Source organism: Lithobates pipiens, unplaced genomic scaffold (genome assembly GCF_037356315.1).
Source record: "Lithobates pipiens isolate NorthernLeopardFrog02 unplaced genomic scaffold, aLitPip1_a1.2 Scaffold_13, whole genome shotgun sequence".
NCBI lineage: Eukaryota > Metazoa > Chordata > Amphibia > Anura > Ranidae > Lithobates > Lithobates pipiens.
This window is the reverse complement of record NW_027507718.1, coordinates 95,860,540-95,881,669: the sequence shown is the minus strand read 5'-3', so window position 1 is coordinate 95,881,669 and position 21,130 is coordinate 95,860,540. Positions and strand designations below refer to the sequence as shown.

Genomic DNA, 21,130 nt, shown 5'->3' with positions numbered 1-21,130 from the left:
CATAATTATTAAGGTTGAATGTATATTCCTTCCTAAAGAACATTACTGTTTATCAAGTTGTTATGACAGTTTAAGGGTTCAAGACAAAATCAGAAAATTCCCAGCCTAACTCACCATCCAGTCTGCTTGCCAACCAAATTAACCTGTTTTACAATATGCGTTGAAACAGAGGTTTAGTTAGCACACATTTACAGACACATTCTTAAGCTGCAGTGCCCCTTCACGGCACCCTGTATTACCTGCAGTCCTAATCCTTGTACGTTTATGAGAGTCTTCAACAGTGGGAGCACATGCATTATAATGAATAGATAGGGGAGAGGTGGGCCTGGAGGTAGCCCAGTCTTCCTTAACCAGTTCCCGACCGGCGCACGCCGATGTACGTCGGCAGAATGGCATGGCTGGGAAAATGGGTGTACCTGTTCGTCCCTTTAAATTTGCCACCGTGCCATCACGTGCGCACGACCGTGCAATTGTCAGTTAAAGTGGCGCAGTGCCGAATCGCACAAAGTGCGTTGGTCTTTGGCCAGCAAAATGGTCCAGGGCTTAAGTGGTTAAAGGCACAGGGGCACACTGGACACCCAGCACATAGCACCAATATTTACACCGGTAACAAACAAAATGGCCCCTGTCCCCATCTATAACTGGCCTTTATGGCAAGGAGCACATAGAAGGGCAACGCATGCAAGACAAAACCAGAGAAAATTCCCAGCTCAACTAACCAACCCGAAAAAAACCTGTCTAACAGTTTGCATTAAAACAGGGGTTTAGTTATCACACATTTTCAAGCTGCAGGGCCCCTTCACGGCACCCTGCATTACCTGCACTCCCAACCCTTGTAAAAAAATGTTGCCATCTGTGCCCCACTGGTGAGATTTCCCTCCATCTCCTGTCCCATAGCCACCATAGCTACGAGTGAGAGCAAATCACTCCAAAATGAGGGAAATCCCTGGTATTAGCTAGTGTCCCCAGAACTCGTGTCCCCATTAAAAGATTTCTCCTCTATTCATGTTCTTAACAACTCAACTCATTTGGGATTTTCTTTAACTTTTTCAGTGATAATGGTCAAAAAGACAAATAGAGAATGTGATTATCCCTAACAGGGACACAGACAGCAATAGAACCTGACAGGTGTCCTAGGACCTGCAGTGCCCAGGAAGTTCTGAAAAAGGCCCCTTTCACACCAGAACCACCATTTTTTAGGCGGACCCCATTGGACCACCCATTCTTCTCTATGGAGTGGAGGATGTCAGCTGACATGGGTAAGCTGTAACCCGCTGGCATCCGATCCGATCTGCTAAAAACAGATGGATTGGGATACATTCAGCACCTGTCTGACGGATCGGATGACAATCGGATAGAAATGGACATGCAGTCTGTTTCCATCTGACCGCCCCATAGAGAGCAGTGGGCTGTGCAGAGTGGACATGGACCTGTTATCTGTCTGCTCAGCGTGGATCAGCTGAGAAACTAGATGTCCTGGGAGTTCCTGGTTTCTAATTGACAGCCCCATAAATACTCCAATGAAATGTAAGACAGAAAAAAGGAAAGTGGACCTTTTAGGTACATAAACCTACAAATATACAAATATACCCTGTGATAAGGTTACTTGAAAAATTAAGAAAAAGAAAAAAAATGTAAATGTTAATTTATATTACATATATTATTTTAAATGTAATATAAACATTGTATTGGCTCTTTCAATGTGAACTTTCCTGAAATGCAGAATTAATAAATGATGATGAACATGGTGTTGTGCCCATTTTATTCCTCTTATGCCGCGTAAACACGATCGAATTGTCCGGCAGACTCGGTCTGGCGGACTAAGAATGACGCATGCTCTGAAGCAAGTACGAGAAGTAAGCTATTGACTATTGGCTATTGAACTTTCTTTTTCCAGTCCCGTCGTACGTGCTGTACGTCATTGCGTTAGAACTCGCTGGACTTTTGGAGCGTCCGTGTGTGGCCAAGTCCGTTCGTTATAAAGTCTGGCAGATTGTTTGCCAGATTGTTTAGTATAGAAAGTATAGAAAGCTTGAACTTTATACTACTGGATACACTAATTGCTCTACCTATCATGAATTTTCCTGTTAGAGGCTGTCATTTAATTGATACTTTCTACCAAAGGCAATTAGTGAATAAACTTGGTGTAATTTACTACTTCAAATTCATATGTCTATCATTAATGCTTATTATTATTAATGCACAAAATACAATGAATACATATAATAAGAAAAAAAAAAACCTGAGCACAAATTATTATACGTTATATATTAAGTACACTGGAGTTTTGTTCATATGTGAAAAGAATTACCTTTCATTACTGACGTCCATCGTTTTATGTTATATATGCAGAGCTGTAACGGAGGACAGTTCCATGCATGGGGAATGGCCGAAGATGTTCACGTCCCTTTGTTGAAAATGCTGAAAATAGTCATTCCGAGGTCATTTTCATTCTAGTCTGTGATACAGTGGAGCAAGGTATCGGTGTCTCTGAAAGTTAATATCAACAAGGATTAACTTTTTTTTTCTTTTGCTGCTCTTGTTGACACATAATGTGAAAGTAAACATACAGTTAAATATTTACCAGACTATGAGATCAGAATTTCCTCACTCTTCCTCTTTGTCAGTGCAGTCGATAATAGCTTAAGAAGAACATTGTGTGGAATGTGTAAAGATTGCATCAAAGTAAATTCCAGTTTTTAGGATATGGGCTCATTTACACTTGAGACCACCATTGCTGCCCCTCTGAATAGTGATCTGTATTGAACCACTTTTCAGATGCATGACAGGCGTCGCTGAGGCACTTTTTTTTAACCCTTTAAAGCCCACAGCACCACATTGCCACAGTGTGCCTTACACACGGTTGCAGGGCAGTTGTGGCATGGCCCATTCACATTGATAGAAACGAGACCCGTGATATAATTTTTGCCGCACCGGGTCATTGTGTTCTAACAGGGCTGGTGGCCATATTAACTTGAAGCTGGGTGGATGGATATGGTAAAATCACAGCTGTCCCAGTTGTCCATGTAAATAAGGTCATACTAGTACAATTTCAGTGACTTATTGCCAGGGAAATAGGCGCATCCCTATGCGCAATTCCACAAGGTTAGTGAATCAGCATAGGCAAGGTCGCACTAACGCGCATCAGCGCACACGGATGCGCAATGTCTTTACCAAGCGAACGCCTGGTGCCACGATTGGGCGAACGCGTGTGTGCAACATCGCCGCGGTCATGCGAACACACGTACGCAACAGCGCACACACGACGTGACACAGGCGCCTTGTCTATTTAAACACTGCTCTGACAGTGCTGCATTGCTGGATTATCATCAGCTTCTTCTGAATACCTGTGTTCGTGATTCCTGTTAGCTGATCTCCTGTGTACCGATCCGGCTTGTTTGACCTGCTCCTGCTGACCTCCTGGCTCTTCTTACCGGCTTGCATCCGACCCCTCCTTGTCTGCTCCCTGCATCTGATCCCGGCTTGGCTAACGGACTCCGAGTATTCCTGTCTCTTGTTCCTGGACTTCTGGCTCCGATCTGTGGACTGACTTACCATGTTTGACCCCTGGCCTGGCCTTGACTCTGCTATTGGACTTCCGTTTGTCCTCTCTTTTGGACATCCTAAGCACGACTGCCTCCAGAGACTTGCTCTACCCAGTTCCTGGCACCAGCTGCTACTACCAGGCAACCCATGCTTCTGTGGGCACCGCATCCCTGTGTCATCTTCAGGGTTGTGCTGTACTTGCCCGCAAGGGGATCCCTCCTGGCATCTCTGCCTCCTACCAAGATCATGACACTTATCTTCTATGCAGCCATTGAGATTTCTAACGCTACCTGGCAGAAAATGTGCTAGGTATTAATAAAAGAGCAGTTATGCAGCAATCAGATATGTTTCTCTTCAGACTGGCCTTGTCTCAATACACCAATACACACCCTAATACCAGGGCTGTCTTTAAGGCAGGGCAAAAGGGGCAGCTTCTTTGGGCCCCATCATTGTTGTGGAGGCCAAAGCAACTGCCGCATACTAGTTGCCAACTATCCCAGTTTAAATTCCCTTGTCCCTAGAAGTTTTAGTCCTCTGCTTTGTCCCGATATCTCAGTGTGAAGTTCTGTTACTAATGCTGCCCAGCTCTGCCCTATTGCCATGTACAGATGACTCACCTGCAGACCCTGTGTTTATATGTAAACAACTTGCATTGATATGTAAATAGCGGTAGCATTAATATTTAAATAGTCGCGGACTGGAGGTCATATCCACTTTAGTTTCTGCTGAATGCTGCCCACTGGGGAGGGATGCTGGAAAGTCCTGCCTACAAATGTGGTCATTAGGTCTAACATGAGCCTGTTCTGCAAAGGTAAGCAAATTTGAGGTGGAAGCCTTTTTCAAAATAACATCGTGCCACAGCACAGTGAATTGTGGTGCATGTGAATACGAGCATTTAGCAGATGCATAAGGGTGTCATTAACAATTAATGACAATGCTGTGTATCTGCTAAAGGGCAGCACGTTTCCGTAGTGTCAGGAAAGGGATTTTGCATGCATTCCCAACACACACAAATGTGAACACAGGCTAAATGTCTCAGTTACATTGATGGTCAGTGTAAATCTTCTCATTACATTGGAGCTTGGTGTACAATCCTTTAATTTACACTAGTGGCCAGTGTGAAGGTCCCCCTTACATTGGTGGTCAGTGTAAATCCCTCCTTACATTGGTGGTTACTGTGAATGCTCCTATTACATTAGTGGTCAGTGTAAAAACCCATTACATTGGTGGTTACTGTGAATGCTCCTATTACATTAGTGGTCAGTGTAAATCCCAATTACATTGGTGGCCAGTGGAGAAACTCCAATCAGTAAAAAAAAATTCAAACTTGCATTTGTAGTCTGTTTCAAATACGTCCTTACATTAGTGGTCCATGTAGAAGCCCCCTTTAAATTGGTGGTGAGTGTAAATCCCCCCTTACATTGCTGGCCAGTGTAGAAATCCACCTTTATCGGTTGTTGATGTAAAATCCTCCATTACATTGGTTGTCAGTGTAAACTCTTCATTATATTGGTGATGAGTGGACATTTTCCTTTACATTGGTGATTGGTGGTAAGTGTAGGACTGCTCTTACATTAGTAGTCAGTGTAAATCCCCCTTTACATTGGTGGTCAGTGTAAATCCCCCCTAACATTGGTGGTCAGTGTAAATCCCCCCTAACATTGGTGGCCAGTGTAAATCTCCCCTAACATTGGTGGTCAGTGTAAAAGTGTAAGTACAAATCTCCTCGACAATGGTTGTCAGTGTAAATTCTTCCTTACATGGAGGTCATTGTATATTCCGTCATACAATGGGGGTTGGTGTGAATGCTCCTATTACATTGGTGTCAGTGTAGAAATCCCTCTTTATATTGGTGGGTGTGTAAAATCCCCTTTATATGGTGGTCAGTGCATATTCCCCCTCACATTGGTGGTCATTATAAAACCCCCCTCATTGTAAATTCCCCATCACATTGGTGATCGGTGTAGAATCCCCACTATATACTTGCCAAAGATTTCCAGCTTTACTCTACACGATTCAGAATTTGCCACAGTGTACTGCCTCCTAACAAATCTCATCCTCCAACACTGCCACTGATCCAAGCAATCTCCCCAAATTGCCTCTGATTACACCCCCCCCCCCAGCATTGCCACTGATCCCAGGAGTCCTAGGATCCCTAGGAGGTTTCTGTCTATTGATGGGTGCCCTCACCTCCCCTATCTATGGTGTGAAGGCAGTGAGAAGATTATGTGTGTAACATTAAGCAACCAATCAGTGAGCAGTATTGATGTAAAGTAATCTCTAGCAACCAATCAACAAGCAAAAGTCATGTACTGCAACCTCTAGCAAAAAATCAGTGAACCATAATGTGTGCTGTAACCTCTAGCAGCCAGTCAGTGAGCAGTAATCATACACTGTAACCTTTGGCAACCAAAGGTTTCGCAATTGCTGCCTGATCTGATTCTGTAAACTGATTTTGAGTCTAGCTGCTATTTACTGCATGTCTCAGAGCAGGTGGAGAGTGAAATTGCATGGCGGGGAGGGGGGCCCAAGAAAATGTTTGCCCAGGGTTCAATAAATATTAAAGACGGCCCTGCCTAATACACATTAACATATGGGGATTCACACATATTGCAATGCATGTTCAAGCCTGCTAACTGCATTGTTATGTAGCGCTACCCCCAGAGGAGCCGCTTAAGTATATTTGTTTCCGTACACTGCCTCTCAACCCCAAAATCAGTCCCAACCCCTCTGACACACCTAATCTGAAGTATTAGTGCAGAACACAACAGTAGAGAAAAAAAAACAACTGTGGTAAACCAGAAGGTATAGTTACTGAGACAAAAATGACACATAGAAATACATAACATAAACATGTATGTCAGATAAGAATCTTAATTTAAGTGACAAATTACTGTTAATGATTCAGGGAAACACAGTGTGATTAAACACAACAGAACCTTAGTTCACACTATTGAGGACCGACTCTTTTAAGCTGTCAAACCTCTTCTCCCTGCACCTCAACCCACAGGTCCACAACAAGGCAAATAACAAACATTCAGTAAGAACAGTTATAACCGTGGCTTGACTGGCTCCTTCTAAGCAGAGTCCAGCTACCTGAAGGATCACCTTTAGGTTAGGCAACAATATGTTGGAAAAGGGTAAGGAAGAGCAAAAGGGGGTAAACAGTAACTCCGCAATAAAAATGAATCTTGCAGATATTCGGCTAGCACTTGAAGAAAACTGTAATCCTGGATGGTAGAGCAAAGCAGTTAAGCTGATATGAACTTAGCCAAAAGAAAATGCTTGATCTTCCTGTGTAAACTAAACACAAGGTGGCACTGTGACTGCTTGCTGGAAAGGTATTGTATCCAAAGGGACTGTAAATGCTAGCAGTATGGATAGAAACACAGATCTCTGTATAAAGTGTCTATGGGTTTAAATGAATCTGTATCCTGTAGCACTATTGGTACCAGCAAAGCAACAATAACAGAGATGTCTCTATTACAATTAAATGGGCAAATGCCCGCTCACCAATCCTGTGACCGAAGATGCAGAAGGTTTTCCGGATGAAAGTGGCTCCTTCTGGATCCTCCCTCAGGGTCCCGGCTCAGGGGATAGCGCTGACCTCCACCGCAGCATGGCCTACCCGCATCTGATGTGGTGGTAGTACAGAAGAGCTGGAATGGCCTCCCGGCTGCCACCAAACAGTGAGGTGATGCTGCCCACAGATGCTCCTCTGATCACCCGCTTGATGACTCCTCTCGCACAGGCTGTGACTCAGCCACAGCACACGCGATCACATAGTCTCTGCTCACAGATCCAGGTCGGGTCCCCAGAGAGAGATCTAGCTGTTGCACCACGCCATTTTTTAACCTCCCCCACAATTCTCTTGTTCTGTGCTGTGCATGCTGGGATTTGTAGTTCCCAAGCAGTTAAATAGAATGTCTTCCCTCAGCCCTGGGATTACAATTCCCTGTATGCTTTGCTTCTGCTGGCAGGATATGATGACACCCAGTCTTAGCTGCCACTAGAGGGAAAAAAGCCTCACTGCAGCAATATTGCAGTGTCTCCTGATACTGGCTTCAATAATTGACTCTTCTAGTGGAAAGCCTGTGTACTCGCAATGGCCAGCTGGGAGAGGTAGTGGGTGACAGAGTGGGACACCAGCTACACACTCCCCCCACCAAAAGACATTTGGTCCCCAAAGGAAGGAAAGAGTTTTGACCTGTTACATGCCTTATATTTACACGTGGAGGAAAACAGGTTTATTCACACAAGAAATTAAACAATTTGCATTTGCATAAAAAGAGTCCAAACTCAAACTGCTCATATCATGGCACAGAGTTGACGGAGGAACCTCCCACCAAGTGTCATAGGAAGAGAGGCTGTTCTGTCCACACACCACTGACACTGAAGTGTCCTGTATAGATGTGCCAGGGGGTAATCAACTGTGGAAGGACCAGGCGCTCCAAGAGTCTGTTTTGCAGTAAGAACAACCTCCTCAGAGCTTTCACCCAAAGTGTCATATGTTAGTCTTTTTTGGTGGTTGAATGACTCTTCGCTCTCGCTGTTCTTTAGGCTCTGAGATTATAGGCACACTGGTCTCTTCTTCCTCAACAGCTTTATCTTTTTCTTCCTGCACATCAAATTCAGCTTCCTCTTCAATGAGGGATGGAAAGTCTTTGGAATCTGCTGTCAGCATAGAAGATTGGGTGTCCTGATGTCAGTCACTTTGGGAGGAGTAGAGGGGGGGGTGGCAGGTCCTGTTCATTGGGACGGCCATAGCCAATCCATCCCCATCTCTTCATCCTCGCTAGTCTCATGCTTTTCAGCAAGAGGCACCAACTGGGACCTAGCCACTGTTCTGGATCTCTGAGAGGCTATGGATGTGGACTGTAAATCTGACTGTGGTGGCACATGAACTGCTTCCGACAGAGGTAACAGGTGGTTGCGGTGCCAAGTCTTCAGTGGGCCTGTGCTCCCTTCTGGCAAGATTTGATACACTGTGAATCCTGGCAGCTGTTTGCAAATGACATAGGGCTGCGACTTCCAGTGGTCAGCCAACTTGTGCTTTCCAGGGACACCCAGGTTTGTCAGCAATACTCTGTCACCTGGTTGCAAGTCCTGCACTCATACCCTGAGGTCAAAGTTTCTTTTGTTTCTCTGTCCTTGGGCATCTGAGGTAGCTTGGGCCTTGTCATAGGCAGTCTTCAGACTTTTCTGTAAGCGGCCCACATACCCTCTGTGGGAGGTTTCTGAGGTATGGTCTGAAGACATGCCAAAGGCCAAGTCTAATGGCAGCCGGCCTCTCGTCCAAACATCAGACGATAGGGAGAGAATCCTGTGGCATAGTTTACGGTGCTGTTATAAGCATGCATGGTAGTGGCTATATGCTTGCTCCAGTGCTGCTTTTGTTCTGAAGACAGAGTCCCAAGCATATATTGGAGGGTTCGAATGAAACCTCTGTGGCTTAGGATCTCTTGAGGATGGTACGGGGTGGTACTGGACTTCTTAATGCCTAACAGGTCTAAAAGTCTCTTGATGAGGCTGTTCTCAAAGTCTCTCCCTTGATCACAGTGGATTAGTTGGGGGAACTTCTCTACTAAGATCTTGGCCACCATGGGCATACGGAATGAAATGATCAGTCACCACCAGGATGTTTCCCTGCCCGCTCAGATCAAGCTCCAAGCATAGAAAGTCAATGCACACCAGCTTCATGGGTCCCTGACTCTGAAGATTGCTCATTGGGGCAGCTCTGTGAGGCAAAGTCTTTTAGATACATCTGATACAGGAGTGGCAACAATAACCCTCAACTTCAGCAGCATGCAGGGTCAGTAGAACCGGTCCCTCACCAGGTGAAAAGTCCTCAGGCCTTAGGTGGCCATGGTTGTCATGTAGGGCAGTTAATACTGTCTCCCTATGATTTTCCAGTAGATATAACTGCCATTTTTCTTTAGGATCATCAGAGGGGCCCCTTCAGTAGACCACTCCCTGGTGCAGCTGCACCCGAACCCATTCTCTGTGCAACAGGCGTGCAACAGGGCTCTCCAAAGCCTTCAATGCCAAGCTACAAAGAGTGTCTCCTAACTGGTCTCTCTGCAAGTCCTTTTTGGAGAGTTTGGGCAGACCTTCATCCCTGAGGAACAGCCAAAAGGGTTCAACTAGTCCCACGTCCCAAACTGCTGGGTGTAGAACTCGTATTTCATGACAGTGACCTCAGATCCCATGTCGATCAGGCAAGGGACCTCTTGCCCATTGACGAGAATGTTCACTACTGGATTTAGTACAACCATGGCCTCTGATCTGATGGGACTTTATGCTGACAGCCCCAGGGGTCTTGCCTCTGCCCCGGGAGCCACTATTTTAATGGTGGCTGGTGGCCTGTGGGTACTCTTAGATTCAGGCCGACCACAGTTCTTGTGATACATAGTCAAAGCAGCCACACTGCTAACACTTCCGGTCTTCCTCCAGGTCCCTCTGCAACGATTCTCGCCCTTAGAGGGGTGGGCCGTAACCTGTTTGAATGTGGACATTTCTTGCTTCAAGGAAGCCATGTCCTGGGCGAGCTCCCTTAAAGTCATCTGTATGACTGACAAGGGTGATGAAGCCAAGGCCTCTTACTTCAGGTGTAATGATTAATGCGTTTTTGTCACTGCCACAGTTTCTTCCGCATCCTCCTGTTCCCACGCAACCATGTCCTCAACAGTATCGCTGAATGGGATGGTGGGTTTACGCTTTGATCCGCTCCTGTAGAGCTCTCCTGACTGGCCCGGCCTTCATGCCCACAACAAACTGATCCCTTGGTAAATGGTCTGAGGTGGTTATATTGGCACAGCTGCATACATCCTTCTTCTCTCTGTGCTTCCATAGGTTCTGAAGTGCTACTGCAAAGTGGGTTAGGCTTTTGTCCTCTTGCTGCCTATGGACAAAGAACCTCCGCCTTAACTTTCCCTGATGCTAAGCCCTGTCCCTGACAGACAAGTATCCTGTCCCTAGAATTCCACTCTCAGAACGAACACCAAGATGGGAAGCCAGGATCTTAAGTGCACTCTGTCTGACCCAAGATGGCCACCAAAGCCATATGGGGTGCCAAAATCCAATCTGACAAGTGCCCCCTTGTGACCCAGGAAACCATCTAACTATCTATCTCTATATATATCTTTTAGATTTTTTGTCTGAGTGTAGATCTTTGTTTTCCCCAAGCATGTTTGAATCCACCAACTGTTGACTTGGTCACTACCTCTACTGGAAGTCTGCTTCAAGCATCAGCTATTCTTTGGGTACAATAATACTTTGTATATTCTTTCTACATTCATATATGCAATTTTACTGAATTATATTAGATTTAGTCCTGTACTTGCCCAATATTATTAATACAGCATGTCCTTTTCTTTTGTATCATTTGTTTTTGTTTTTTTGTAAAACGCTTTGAAAAGGTACCTTTGAAGGTGCTATATAAAATAAGTTCTAGTTGTATTATTATTACAGTGTTTCCCTGAAAATAAGCCCAACCCCAAAATTAAGGCCTAGCATACATTTTGGGGGTAAAGTCCTTGTAAAAACATGTAATCCGTTCTGTATGTATGTGTAAGATTATAAAATGTGCAGTGTGTCTCCTTGTGAAACTTCATTGTGGAAAATACCTTATTTACAGCGCTCACCTGACCCACTGGAGAACTTCTCCTCTTCTGCTGGCTGACGTCAGCGGCCCCTCCATCTGCAGTATTCAGAGCGTGGAAGAAGAGCCCCGGCAGGTCACGTGAGTGCTCAGCGGTTCTGTAAATAAGGTATTTTCCACAATAAAGTTACACAAGGAGACACACTGCACATTATATAATCCTTTTACAGAGCGGATTACATAATTTTTAAAGGACTTTAACCAAGGATTTTGTATTACAGAATGTCTTAATGCTTACTTCTGAGCTGACAGGGGGATAGAAGACAGGAGACGCAGGAACTTTTTTGTACATACCTTAAAAAAATAAGACATCTCCTGAAAATAAGCCCTAGTGTGTTTTTTCTAGTCAAAATTAATAAAAGATCTGGTCTTATTTTGGAGAAACACGGTAGTAGTAACAGTATTAATACAGCACATGTGGAAACAACCTGTTCATCTGATGGCTAATGCAGCACAGACGCAAATGCAGCTTGCAATCAGAGATGCGCTCAAATGACCTCTGAACTCACCTCTAACTCAAACTCTGTGCTCCCATTATTTTGTATTTCAGTGAGTTGCAGGCCGGAATATGGAGTTTGTTTTAGAGATGCATATAGAGGACCCCCCCAAGCTCATCTATACTTGCAATGAGACAGACGGTGAACTCACATATAATTAGCTTCTGCAGCTTACACAGCACAGACACAAAAACAACTCTCAGTTGAATACGTAGTAAATTCACATGCCAATTAGCTGTTTGGCAACTATTCAATATAATTATATCAGAGATATGGACGTTGTATCTGGCAAGAATAACATACACACTACAGGTATCTATGGAATCTTCATGTAGCGCCGGTTCCTGAAGAGCACGCGCTATGTGTTTTTGAAATTTAACGTTACACCTGAAGTACAGTTTGGTTTGGGTATAATTATTCCAAATTTTGACCTCAGCATCAGTCTGACTGAGCTATAGGGTGTTCAGCCTGGCCATAGGGGGTGCTGTCTCTTCTGGCAGGCATGGAAGCACAGTCTGATTGGGTGCTTTAAGGTTACTTTCTCTCGGGGGGCAGCCCAGTCGGAGTGTCACTCTTGCTGTGCTTTCTGGGAGAGGGTACTTAACCAGTTCCCCACTGGCGCATGCCGATGTACGTCGGCAGAATGGCACGGGCAGGCATATTGGCGTACAGGTATGTCCATTTTCATATGCCGCCCTGCCGGCGGCGTGCTCACGTGCCGGTTGGGACCCCGTGAGTCCGGTCGCGATCCCGTTGTAAACAGCATCTCCCCGTTCTGCCTAGCAACAAGTGACACTGATCTGTGCTCCACGTGATTGGAGCAGAGATCAGTGTTCACTAACACAAAGCCCAGCCCCCCACAGTTAGTAATACGCCCCTAGGAACACTTAACCCCTACACTGCCACCCCCTGGTTAACCCCTTCACTGCCAGTGTCATTTACACAGAAATCACTGCATTTGTATATCACTGATTGCTGTATAAATGACAATGGTCCCAAAAATGTGTAAAAAATGTCCGATGTGTCCGCCATAATGTCGCAGTCACAATAAAAATCGCTGATCACCGCCATTACTAGTAAAAAAAAATATTAATAAAAATGCCATAAAACTATCCCCTATTTTGTAAACGCTATAACTTTTGCGCAAACCAATCAATAACCGCTTATTGCGATTTTTTTTACCAAAAATATGTAGAAGAATACGTATCGGCCTAAACTGAGGGAAAAAAAGTTTTTTTTTATATATTTTTGGGGGATATTTATTATAACAAAAAGTAAAAAATAATGCGTTTTTTTTTTCAAAATTGACGCTCTATTTTTGTTTATAGTGCAAAAAAATAAAACTGCAGGGGTGATTAAATATCACCAAAAGAAAGCTCTATTTGTGGGAAAAAAGGACATCAATTTTGTTTGGGAGCCACATCGCACGACCGTGCAATTGTCAGTTAAAGCGACGCAGTGCCGAATCGCAAAAAGTGGTCTGGTCTTAAGCCAGCAAAATGGTCCGGTCTGAAAGTGGGAGAAGACCGGGCCACCGCTAGTAAAAGAGCTAAAGGAAGAAAGCGGAGGCCTGGCAAGAAGAACCGAAGAGGGGGACAAGACCCCCGAAGTCGGAAGAAGACCCCCAGGCGGTGATGAAAAAGAAAGCTGGGCTCCTCCGCTAGTAAAAGAGCTAGCAGAAGATAGTGGAGGAGTCCGGTGAGAAGACCCCCCAAGACGGAAGAAGACCCCCGGAGCTGTGCAATAAATTATTTTAAACCCTTGTGTGGTGTTTTTTTTTTTTTTACATTTTTTTCACCAGGTGAATGGGTAGGGGTACATTGTACCCCATACTTATTCACATAGGGTGGGGGGCCGGGATCTGGGGGCCCCCTTATGAAAGGGGGCTCCTGGATTCTGATAAGCCCCCTGCCCGCAGACCCCAACAACCAATGGCCAGGGTTGTCAGGAAGAGGTCCTTGTCCTCATCAACATGGGGACAAGATGCTTTGGGGTGGGGGGGTCGCACGGCCCCCCCTCCCCAAGGCACCCCCCATGTTGAGGGCACACAGCCTGGTACGGCTCAGGAGGGGGGGCGCTCGCTCGTCCCCACCCCCTTTCCTGACCGGCCGGGCTGCATACTCGGATAAGGGTCTGATATGGACCTTGGGGGGGACCCCCACACCATTTCTCTGGTGAAGGCGGCCACATTGACTACCTTTGCTAGTCCCGGCTACCTGGAGCCGCGTTCAAAATGAACAGACTTTCTTCTGTGTGTGGGCAAATCCGTTCATTTCAAAAGTACGGCGGACTCCCACCATAGTCATAGTCCGGCGGCAGGTCCGCTCGTTCGGAAAGTCCGGCGGACCTCCGCTTCAAAGTCCGGACTGTCTGATCGTGTTTACATGGCATAAGAGTACCTGGACTTTTCACCTAACCCTCTGATCCTACACTAGAGACTGTTGTTAACCACGTTTTAGTAAATAAAAACCCCTTTAAGCGGATCTGTCATCAGTCTCTAAAGTTTCTGGGCCACCGGAAACCCCTGGACACGAGGAGCGAGCGAGAGAAGGTAACGGTAAGCCCATTAAAACCAACCGCTCCTTTGGGGGTCAGTGCTACATTCAGCTGAATAACCAGTTTGTCCAAATACTGTTTATCTATTCAGCCGCTCTTCTAATGTGTCTCCATCTAGAGATAATCCACTTTTCCACTGCAGCATGCAGCATGATGCAGAAAACAGCAGCAAACAATAAAATTCACATGATCAGCTCAGCATGTATGTAGAGATGAAACAGTGCCTGCATTATTGTTCAGGTCAGTGCCTCACCATGTCTTGAAAATCTAAACATTTTTGAAACATGCATGGAGGCAATATGGATTTGTTTTCTTTCTACGCTATTGAACATATTGATGGTTCTGTATGTGGGGGAGATTCAGGCCATTATTCACTTAAAAAGCAATTTAGATCTTTAAATTTAAAACCAGAAAGCTTCTATGTCTTCACTTTAGGTAGAATATCGATCCCCATATCTAATTTTGCTATGTGTCTCATACTTTCCCTTTGTTCATATGCAATGTTGCAATATTATCTGTATATAGGTTTTTTTTTTTTACTAAAGGCAAATCCACTTTGCACTGCAAGTGCAGTTGCTGTAGATCTGAGGGGGACACACAAGGAAAATAAAAAACAGCATTTTAGCTTGCACATAATTGGATGATAAAATCAGCAGAGCTTCCCCTCAGATCTACGGCAACTGAACTTCCAAGTGCACAGTGGATTTGAGTTGAATCTTAATATAGCATGGTCCTTTACCCCATAGGGTCCTGACATGCTTACAAACACATACACATACTAGGGCTAATTTATAGACAGGATCTGATTAACCTACCAGCGTGTCTTTTGAGTGTGGGAGAAAACCAGAGTACCCAGAGGAAAGCCATGCAGGCACAGGGAGAACATGCAAACTCCAGGCAAATGGTATCATGGTTAGGATTTGAACCAGCAACCTGATTGCTGCTAGGTGAGAGTGCGAACCACTACACCACTGTGCTTTGCCTTAAGTAAGTTGCCCCCATAGTGTTGATTTATTTTATTTTTTTCCAAAAAAGGTTTTTATTAAACAATATACATATTCAATATAACATTGGGTATTCAAGATGCAATACATCAAATACATGTAAAATACAAGGATACATCTGGGATAAAGAACAGAATCTAAACACAACATTAGATCAAAAGCACCTGTTAAGAAAAAGTTGTCGATTCCCACGTATCATTGGAGATGATACTTAAAAATAAGCTGTATAACATTTCCAAGATGGTTAAGGCACTATTGATACACAAGTTTCCGCAGCTTTTAGCCAATGGTCCCAAATTTTGTTGTATTTGGATGGGCATCCTCTGTTAATATACAGGATTTTTTATTAATACGGTAACGTATTGTTTATTTCTATCATTTAATCATTAAAGCGGAGTGGTAACTGTCTCATCCATTGTTTGGCTATAATTTTCCTAGCCAAAATTAATATTTCATGGTGAATTTATCTAGTTCTGAGTCAAGGAATATCCCCAGCAGTTGATGTTTTTAAATATGTGTGTTTTGGGATCCCATTGGTAATCAGGTTCAGTGATGACCATTATCTTTAATTGCCTATCTTAGCGGGTGGGAATATAAAAATAGGGGAATCCATGCATAATTTGCTACGGCTAATGCCAAGGTTGGTGGAATTGTGTCAGCGTCTGCAGTGACATACCTTAGGGATGCAATCCGGCGCTTTGGCGAGGGGGGCTGCAGGGCTAGCATATTGTATTGCAAAGGTGGGCTAAGAGAGGTCTGTAATGAGGGACGAGGGGCTATACTGAGGGAGGGGTGAACTGTACTAAGGGAAGGGGATTTTTTAGTGTGAAGGTGGGCTAGTAGGGGCTGTGAACTAAGAGAGGGGGCTTTTCTGAAAGAGATGGGGGTCTATACTGAGAGAGGTGGTAATGAACAAGGAGGGGGTTCTATACTGAGAAAGGGTGGTCTGCATTAAGAGAGTGAGTCTGTATTGCAAGGGTGAGCTAGGAGAGAGTCTGTACTGAAGTGTGTCTGTATTGAAGGAGGGGTCCATATCGTGGGGGGGAGAGGGGTCTGTACTGATTTGTACTAAGTGGCAATTTAAAGCTGTGTAGGGAAAACTGTGCGGGGGTGGAGATGGGGCTGCTGTGGGAGATCTATACTTTATGGGATATGGACTCGGATGGGGGAGTGGATTTACTTTGGGAAGATAGGGTCATTTTGGGTTGTATTCTGTACCTTGCACTCTCTGTGTCACATACTCCCATGTCCTGTACTCTCTGTGTTAAATAATACGAAACCCTACACTCTCTGTACTACATTCTTCTGAGCACTGTGCGTTACACATAATTGAGCCCTGTATGCTCTACAGTGGTGTATTTAGGTTTTGTGCTTCTATAGGCCTGACTAAACTTGTGCACCCCCTAATTTAAATATGACCCACTCATTCCTGTCAAGGACACACCCCTTTCTGTTTGAGACCCACCCGGTCATCTGTAAACAACACCCCTTTCTCTTTAGGCTCCACCTTTTCCTTATAGAGCTCCACCTCTTCCTTTCTGTACATTAAAAGTGGGTACCAAGTGTCTACTTGTAAGCTCCTTGAGGGCAGGGACTGATGTGAATGTACAACGCAAGCCTCAAAATTTCAAGTCCTGAGCCACTAGCTAGGCCTTAAGAGTTACTCGCCACCAGTTGCCCCACCCAAACCCTACCCTGCACTGGTCCTAAACACGATCTCGTAAATAATCTCATGAGATGACACTGTAAGGCCCCTTTCACATGGGGTCAATCCATTGAGATGAACCTGTCAGAGCCCCGCTCTCCTCTATGCGAAGATCGAATGTCACCTGGTGCGGTAAAACATGGTGTCACCCCTCCTCAGACCCTAGGATTAGTAATGCATAATGGCCGGCAGGCCCTGTTACCAGACCCAGCAAACAGCAGCAATGATCCCCCCGGCTGGATGTTTGCTCACCCTGTGTTGTGTAGTGCTCTTTCTGGCGGCGCTGGGCAGTGTGGCGCTTTCTCTGGTGGCGCTGGGCAGCGTGCCGCTCTCTCTGGTGGGGCTGGGCCATGTGGCGCTCTTTCTGGTGGAGCTGGGCAGCATGGCGCTCTCTCTGGTGGCCCTGGGCAGTGTGGCGCTCTCTCTGGTGGCGCTGGGCAGTGTGGCACTCTTTCTGGCTTCCCCCAGCACAGTCCTCTATTTTTCCTGTCTCCTGTAATCGGTTGCTACAATGTGGCACTCACTCCGTCAGCTTGTTCCTGGGATCTCTCTTTCTCTCTCTTCCCCCAGCAGAGTGCATGCTGGGGGGTGTAGTTGGCTCCCTCTGGAGAAAAATGGGACTACATGACAGACCCTGCCCCGGGGAGGAGTTAAAATGTGTAAGGATGCCAGTGGAGGAGGGTAGGCAGAGCATTAGGCTCTGCCTCCACCAGTTGAATGGCCAGTCCCTTGCCCCCACCATGCCAAGTATGCTCCATAATGCCCAGCATGCCCCCGGCCACTGGGGACTGTATATGTGCAGGAGGCAGCCGTGCAAGGCAGGACACGAGAGGATGGGTTGGGGGGGGCTTTTCTCAGGCGGCTGTTTCTTTTTTTGCTGCCCCCCCTGCAAAGTGCCGCCCTAGGCCTGGGCCTTGTTGGCCTAGGCCAAGAAACAGCACTGACTCTCTGTGTTACACACTTCTTAGCCCTTCACTTTCTGCATTATACTTTGTGTTACACACTCCTGAGCAATGAACACCCTGTCATATGCACTCCTGACCCCTATTCTCTCTCTGCATTGCCTACTTCTGACCTCTGTGCTCTGTGTGATATGCACTCCTGCACTCTTTGCATTACACACTCCTGAGCCCTTCACTATCGACACTATGTTATACATTCCATTCTTCTGACCACCGCTTTCTATACACTGCACTCTAAGTACATTATTTTCTCCTAAAGGTAAGCTGTGTAAAGAAAAGCATAATAATGGAATAGTTTAATTTTTAACTTTGATTAGGCCTAGGTTTGTGTCAGAAATCAGAGCACACCTGTCCCTAAAAGGACTAATGCATATCTGTGCTGTGCATAAAGTAAGTAGGATCAAGTCTTATATAACCGTACCCCTTTGGGTCCCTCCCAATCTGGCCACATCCAGCATTCAGCGTGGTGCTTCATTACTGTGATTCATTTATTTGGAGTGGGGGTGTTAAAAAATGATTTGCCCAAAGTGGAAGATATGCTTAGTATGCCACTGAGCATCTATATGGTTTTTATCCTGTATTCACCATGAAGAAATTATCTTCAAAAGTGGTTGCTTTTTATGGCTTACCACAATAAATACTTTGGTATCGTAATACTAACAGTGACATTAGAGCATGTAGAGCTTACCCTCAAAGGAGCCGCAAATGTTTGGGTCCTCTGTCTCCAAATGCCTTTGGCATCAATAGCACACCCTCTGACACACCAAGGCTGACTGCAACACACAGTAAAGCAATAACCAAAGGATGGAAAAGTAGCAATAAACAAGTATACAGTAACAGTTACAAAAGAATGTGCTAATCAGTAAATATCAATTGACTTTACCCCTAACCTCTATAATAAAAAAAGTCCTGACTAATGGGAAATGGAAAAATAGAAAACACTCTCTCCCATTGGCCAGTGCATTGCAGCTCAAATCCGGCGTTGGATCGCTCAAAAGTGAGTTCCACAAACCCGGGTGATCCTAAATGGTGTCTCAAGCAGCGATACTGTTCCTTAAATAGTGTGCAGAGGGTAATGGCCAGTGACCTTTCTCCAACACAAAGAATGATGACTCCTGCTCTCTATCTGGGGCTCAGCGATGCCAGCTGCTATTATCCCCCCCCCCTCGACCCGGTGGTGATGCAAGATGGGACAGTGGCATTTTCCACAGACCAGCAACTCTGCCTCTCTGTATCTCTGACACTGCAGAAAATCTGCATCGCTGGCCTGCTGCATAGTATGTGCTCTACAATGTCTTCCCAATGACAAACCGGAGACCAGGAAGTGTCCTTCCTTTTCCTCTCCTCCAGTGGTAGTGCTGGGATCTGTAGTTTCAAAAGTACAGTCTCTCAGGAGGCTATATTGCCCACAAGTCCTTGCTTCTCCCAGCAGGCTTGGTTCTTTCCCAGGCTGCACAGCCTTGGTCCTTTCCCAGGTGGTGGGTGGGGCTTTCTTCTTCTCTCTCTGTGGCTGCACACAGCCCTGGAAATGCTGCAGCATTTGTGAGACTGTCAGTGACAGTCCGGTCTGTGCATCTGTAGTCCAAAGTATGCCTTCGACAGAGACTACAAGTACAATTTCTGAAATCACAAAACTTGACATGACATCATAATATTGACAGGAACAGTGCAATAATAACTGTGATTTTATAATATATGATAAAGCCGTCACCACATAAAGTGACTGATACTCATACTATTTATAACATCACAATAGCTACTATGCCATCTAAAAAAAACGATGACATCTTAATACCTATTATAGCATAATTAATTAATTATTGAAAAAATTCAATGTGTCCAAAGATGGCTAAATTTAGGGTAACATTTTGGAAGATCAAGAGTATAGTTAAGCATGAGCCAGTTACAATTTTCCATGATGCCTATGCTGAGTAAATTCTTCCCTTCCAAGGCATGTGTGAATCTGACTAGTGATGGTGAGAAATGTCTAAGCCCCTGTACACACGGTCGGAGATTTCGACAACCAAATCCGTCGGATTTTGTCCGTCGGATCTTGTCCAAAACTGTTGCATACACACGGTCGGACTAAGTTGTCGAAAAATCCGATCATTCAGAACGTGATGACGTAATTTCGTTACGATGGGACTACGTTCAGGCTAGTAGCCAATAGCTTTGATGTAGGAATTTGATCTGAGCATGCGTGGCACTTGGTCCGATCAAAATTCTCTACACATGATCGGAGTATGTCCAATCAAACCAGTTGGTCGCAAAATATTTACAACATGTTGGAAAATTGGGTCCGACAGATATTCAGACGGAATCAGTCCGATGCATACCACACACAGTCGGATTATCCGACAACACGGTCCAATAGGACACATTCTGACGGATTCTCCGACCGTGTGTACAAGGGCTTAGACCCCTTTCACACTGAGGCAGAAATAACGCCTGTAAAGCATCTGAAAACTGCGTCTCGTGCTGCCCGAATGTTAGAAAAAGCCCTGCAAGCAGCATCTTTTGGGGCGGTTTGGGAGAACTAAAACGCCCCTACCCTTTGTAATGAATGGGCGGCGCTTCTGAAGCACCTGAAAAGCTCTTCCAAAGCGCTGCAACACGGGGGTTAAAAGCAGTAAAACGCAGCTAAATGCCGCTAGCGGGGGTTAAAAGCAGTAAAACGCAGCTAAAATGAGCGTCGCTTTACCGCTAACGCACAGGCGGCCCCAATGTGAAAGGGGTCTTATTGATATTTTTGTTATAGTAGGCTTTTTGTATTAGTAGACCCAGTTAGGCTCAGTTCATACCTGCCTGCAGTGTTCAGGCTGGTTGTAGGTGCAGGAATAGCATCTGTTCAGGCACCCACACCCACCCGCAGCCAAATCGCACTGCTATTGTGAGATGTACAGGGCTGCCATTCAGAATTAATGAAACCCCACACATGTCAGCCAGCAGCGCGTTCGCATAGTCAAAAAGACCATGCGGTTTCCTTGCTGCCGTGTATTTAAAAAGGTGAATGAGCCTTTTTCCTGTGGGAAACATGGGCACAGCAGCCCATTCAAATGAGCAAAAGGGTTCTTATATAAGCTACAATAAGGACTGGGTCGGATTTGGTGCACTACAACAATTCCTTATTGAAATACCGAACTACTAAGTGTGTAGGGTGAGTTCTCTATATGCATGTCAGGCTTGAAGTATAACTAAAG

At 45.2% G+C, this 21,130-nt stretch overlaps 1 protein-coding gene across 1 annotated transcript in view; it reads right to left on the bottom strand.

Annotated features, from left to right (window-relative positions):
• LOC143974163 (stimulated by retinoic acid gene 6 protein-like) overlaps nt 1-2,508 on the bottom strand; it is a 107,374-nt gene extending 104,866 nt beyond the window's left edge. The window contains exon 1 of the mRNA XM_077475284.1: nt 2,312-2,508. Coding sequence (XP_077331410.1) covers nt 2,312-2,331 — 20 coding nt within the window. The 5' untranslated portion in view covers nt 2,332-2,508. The remainder of the gene's footprint in view (nt 1-2,311) is intronic.
• Between the last annotated feature and the right edge of the window lie 18,622 nt (nt 2,509-21,130).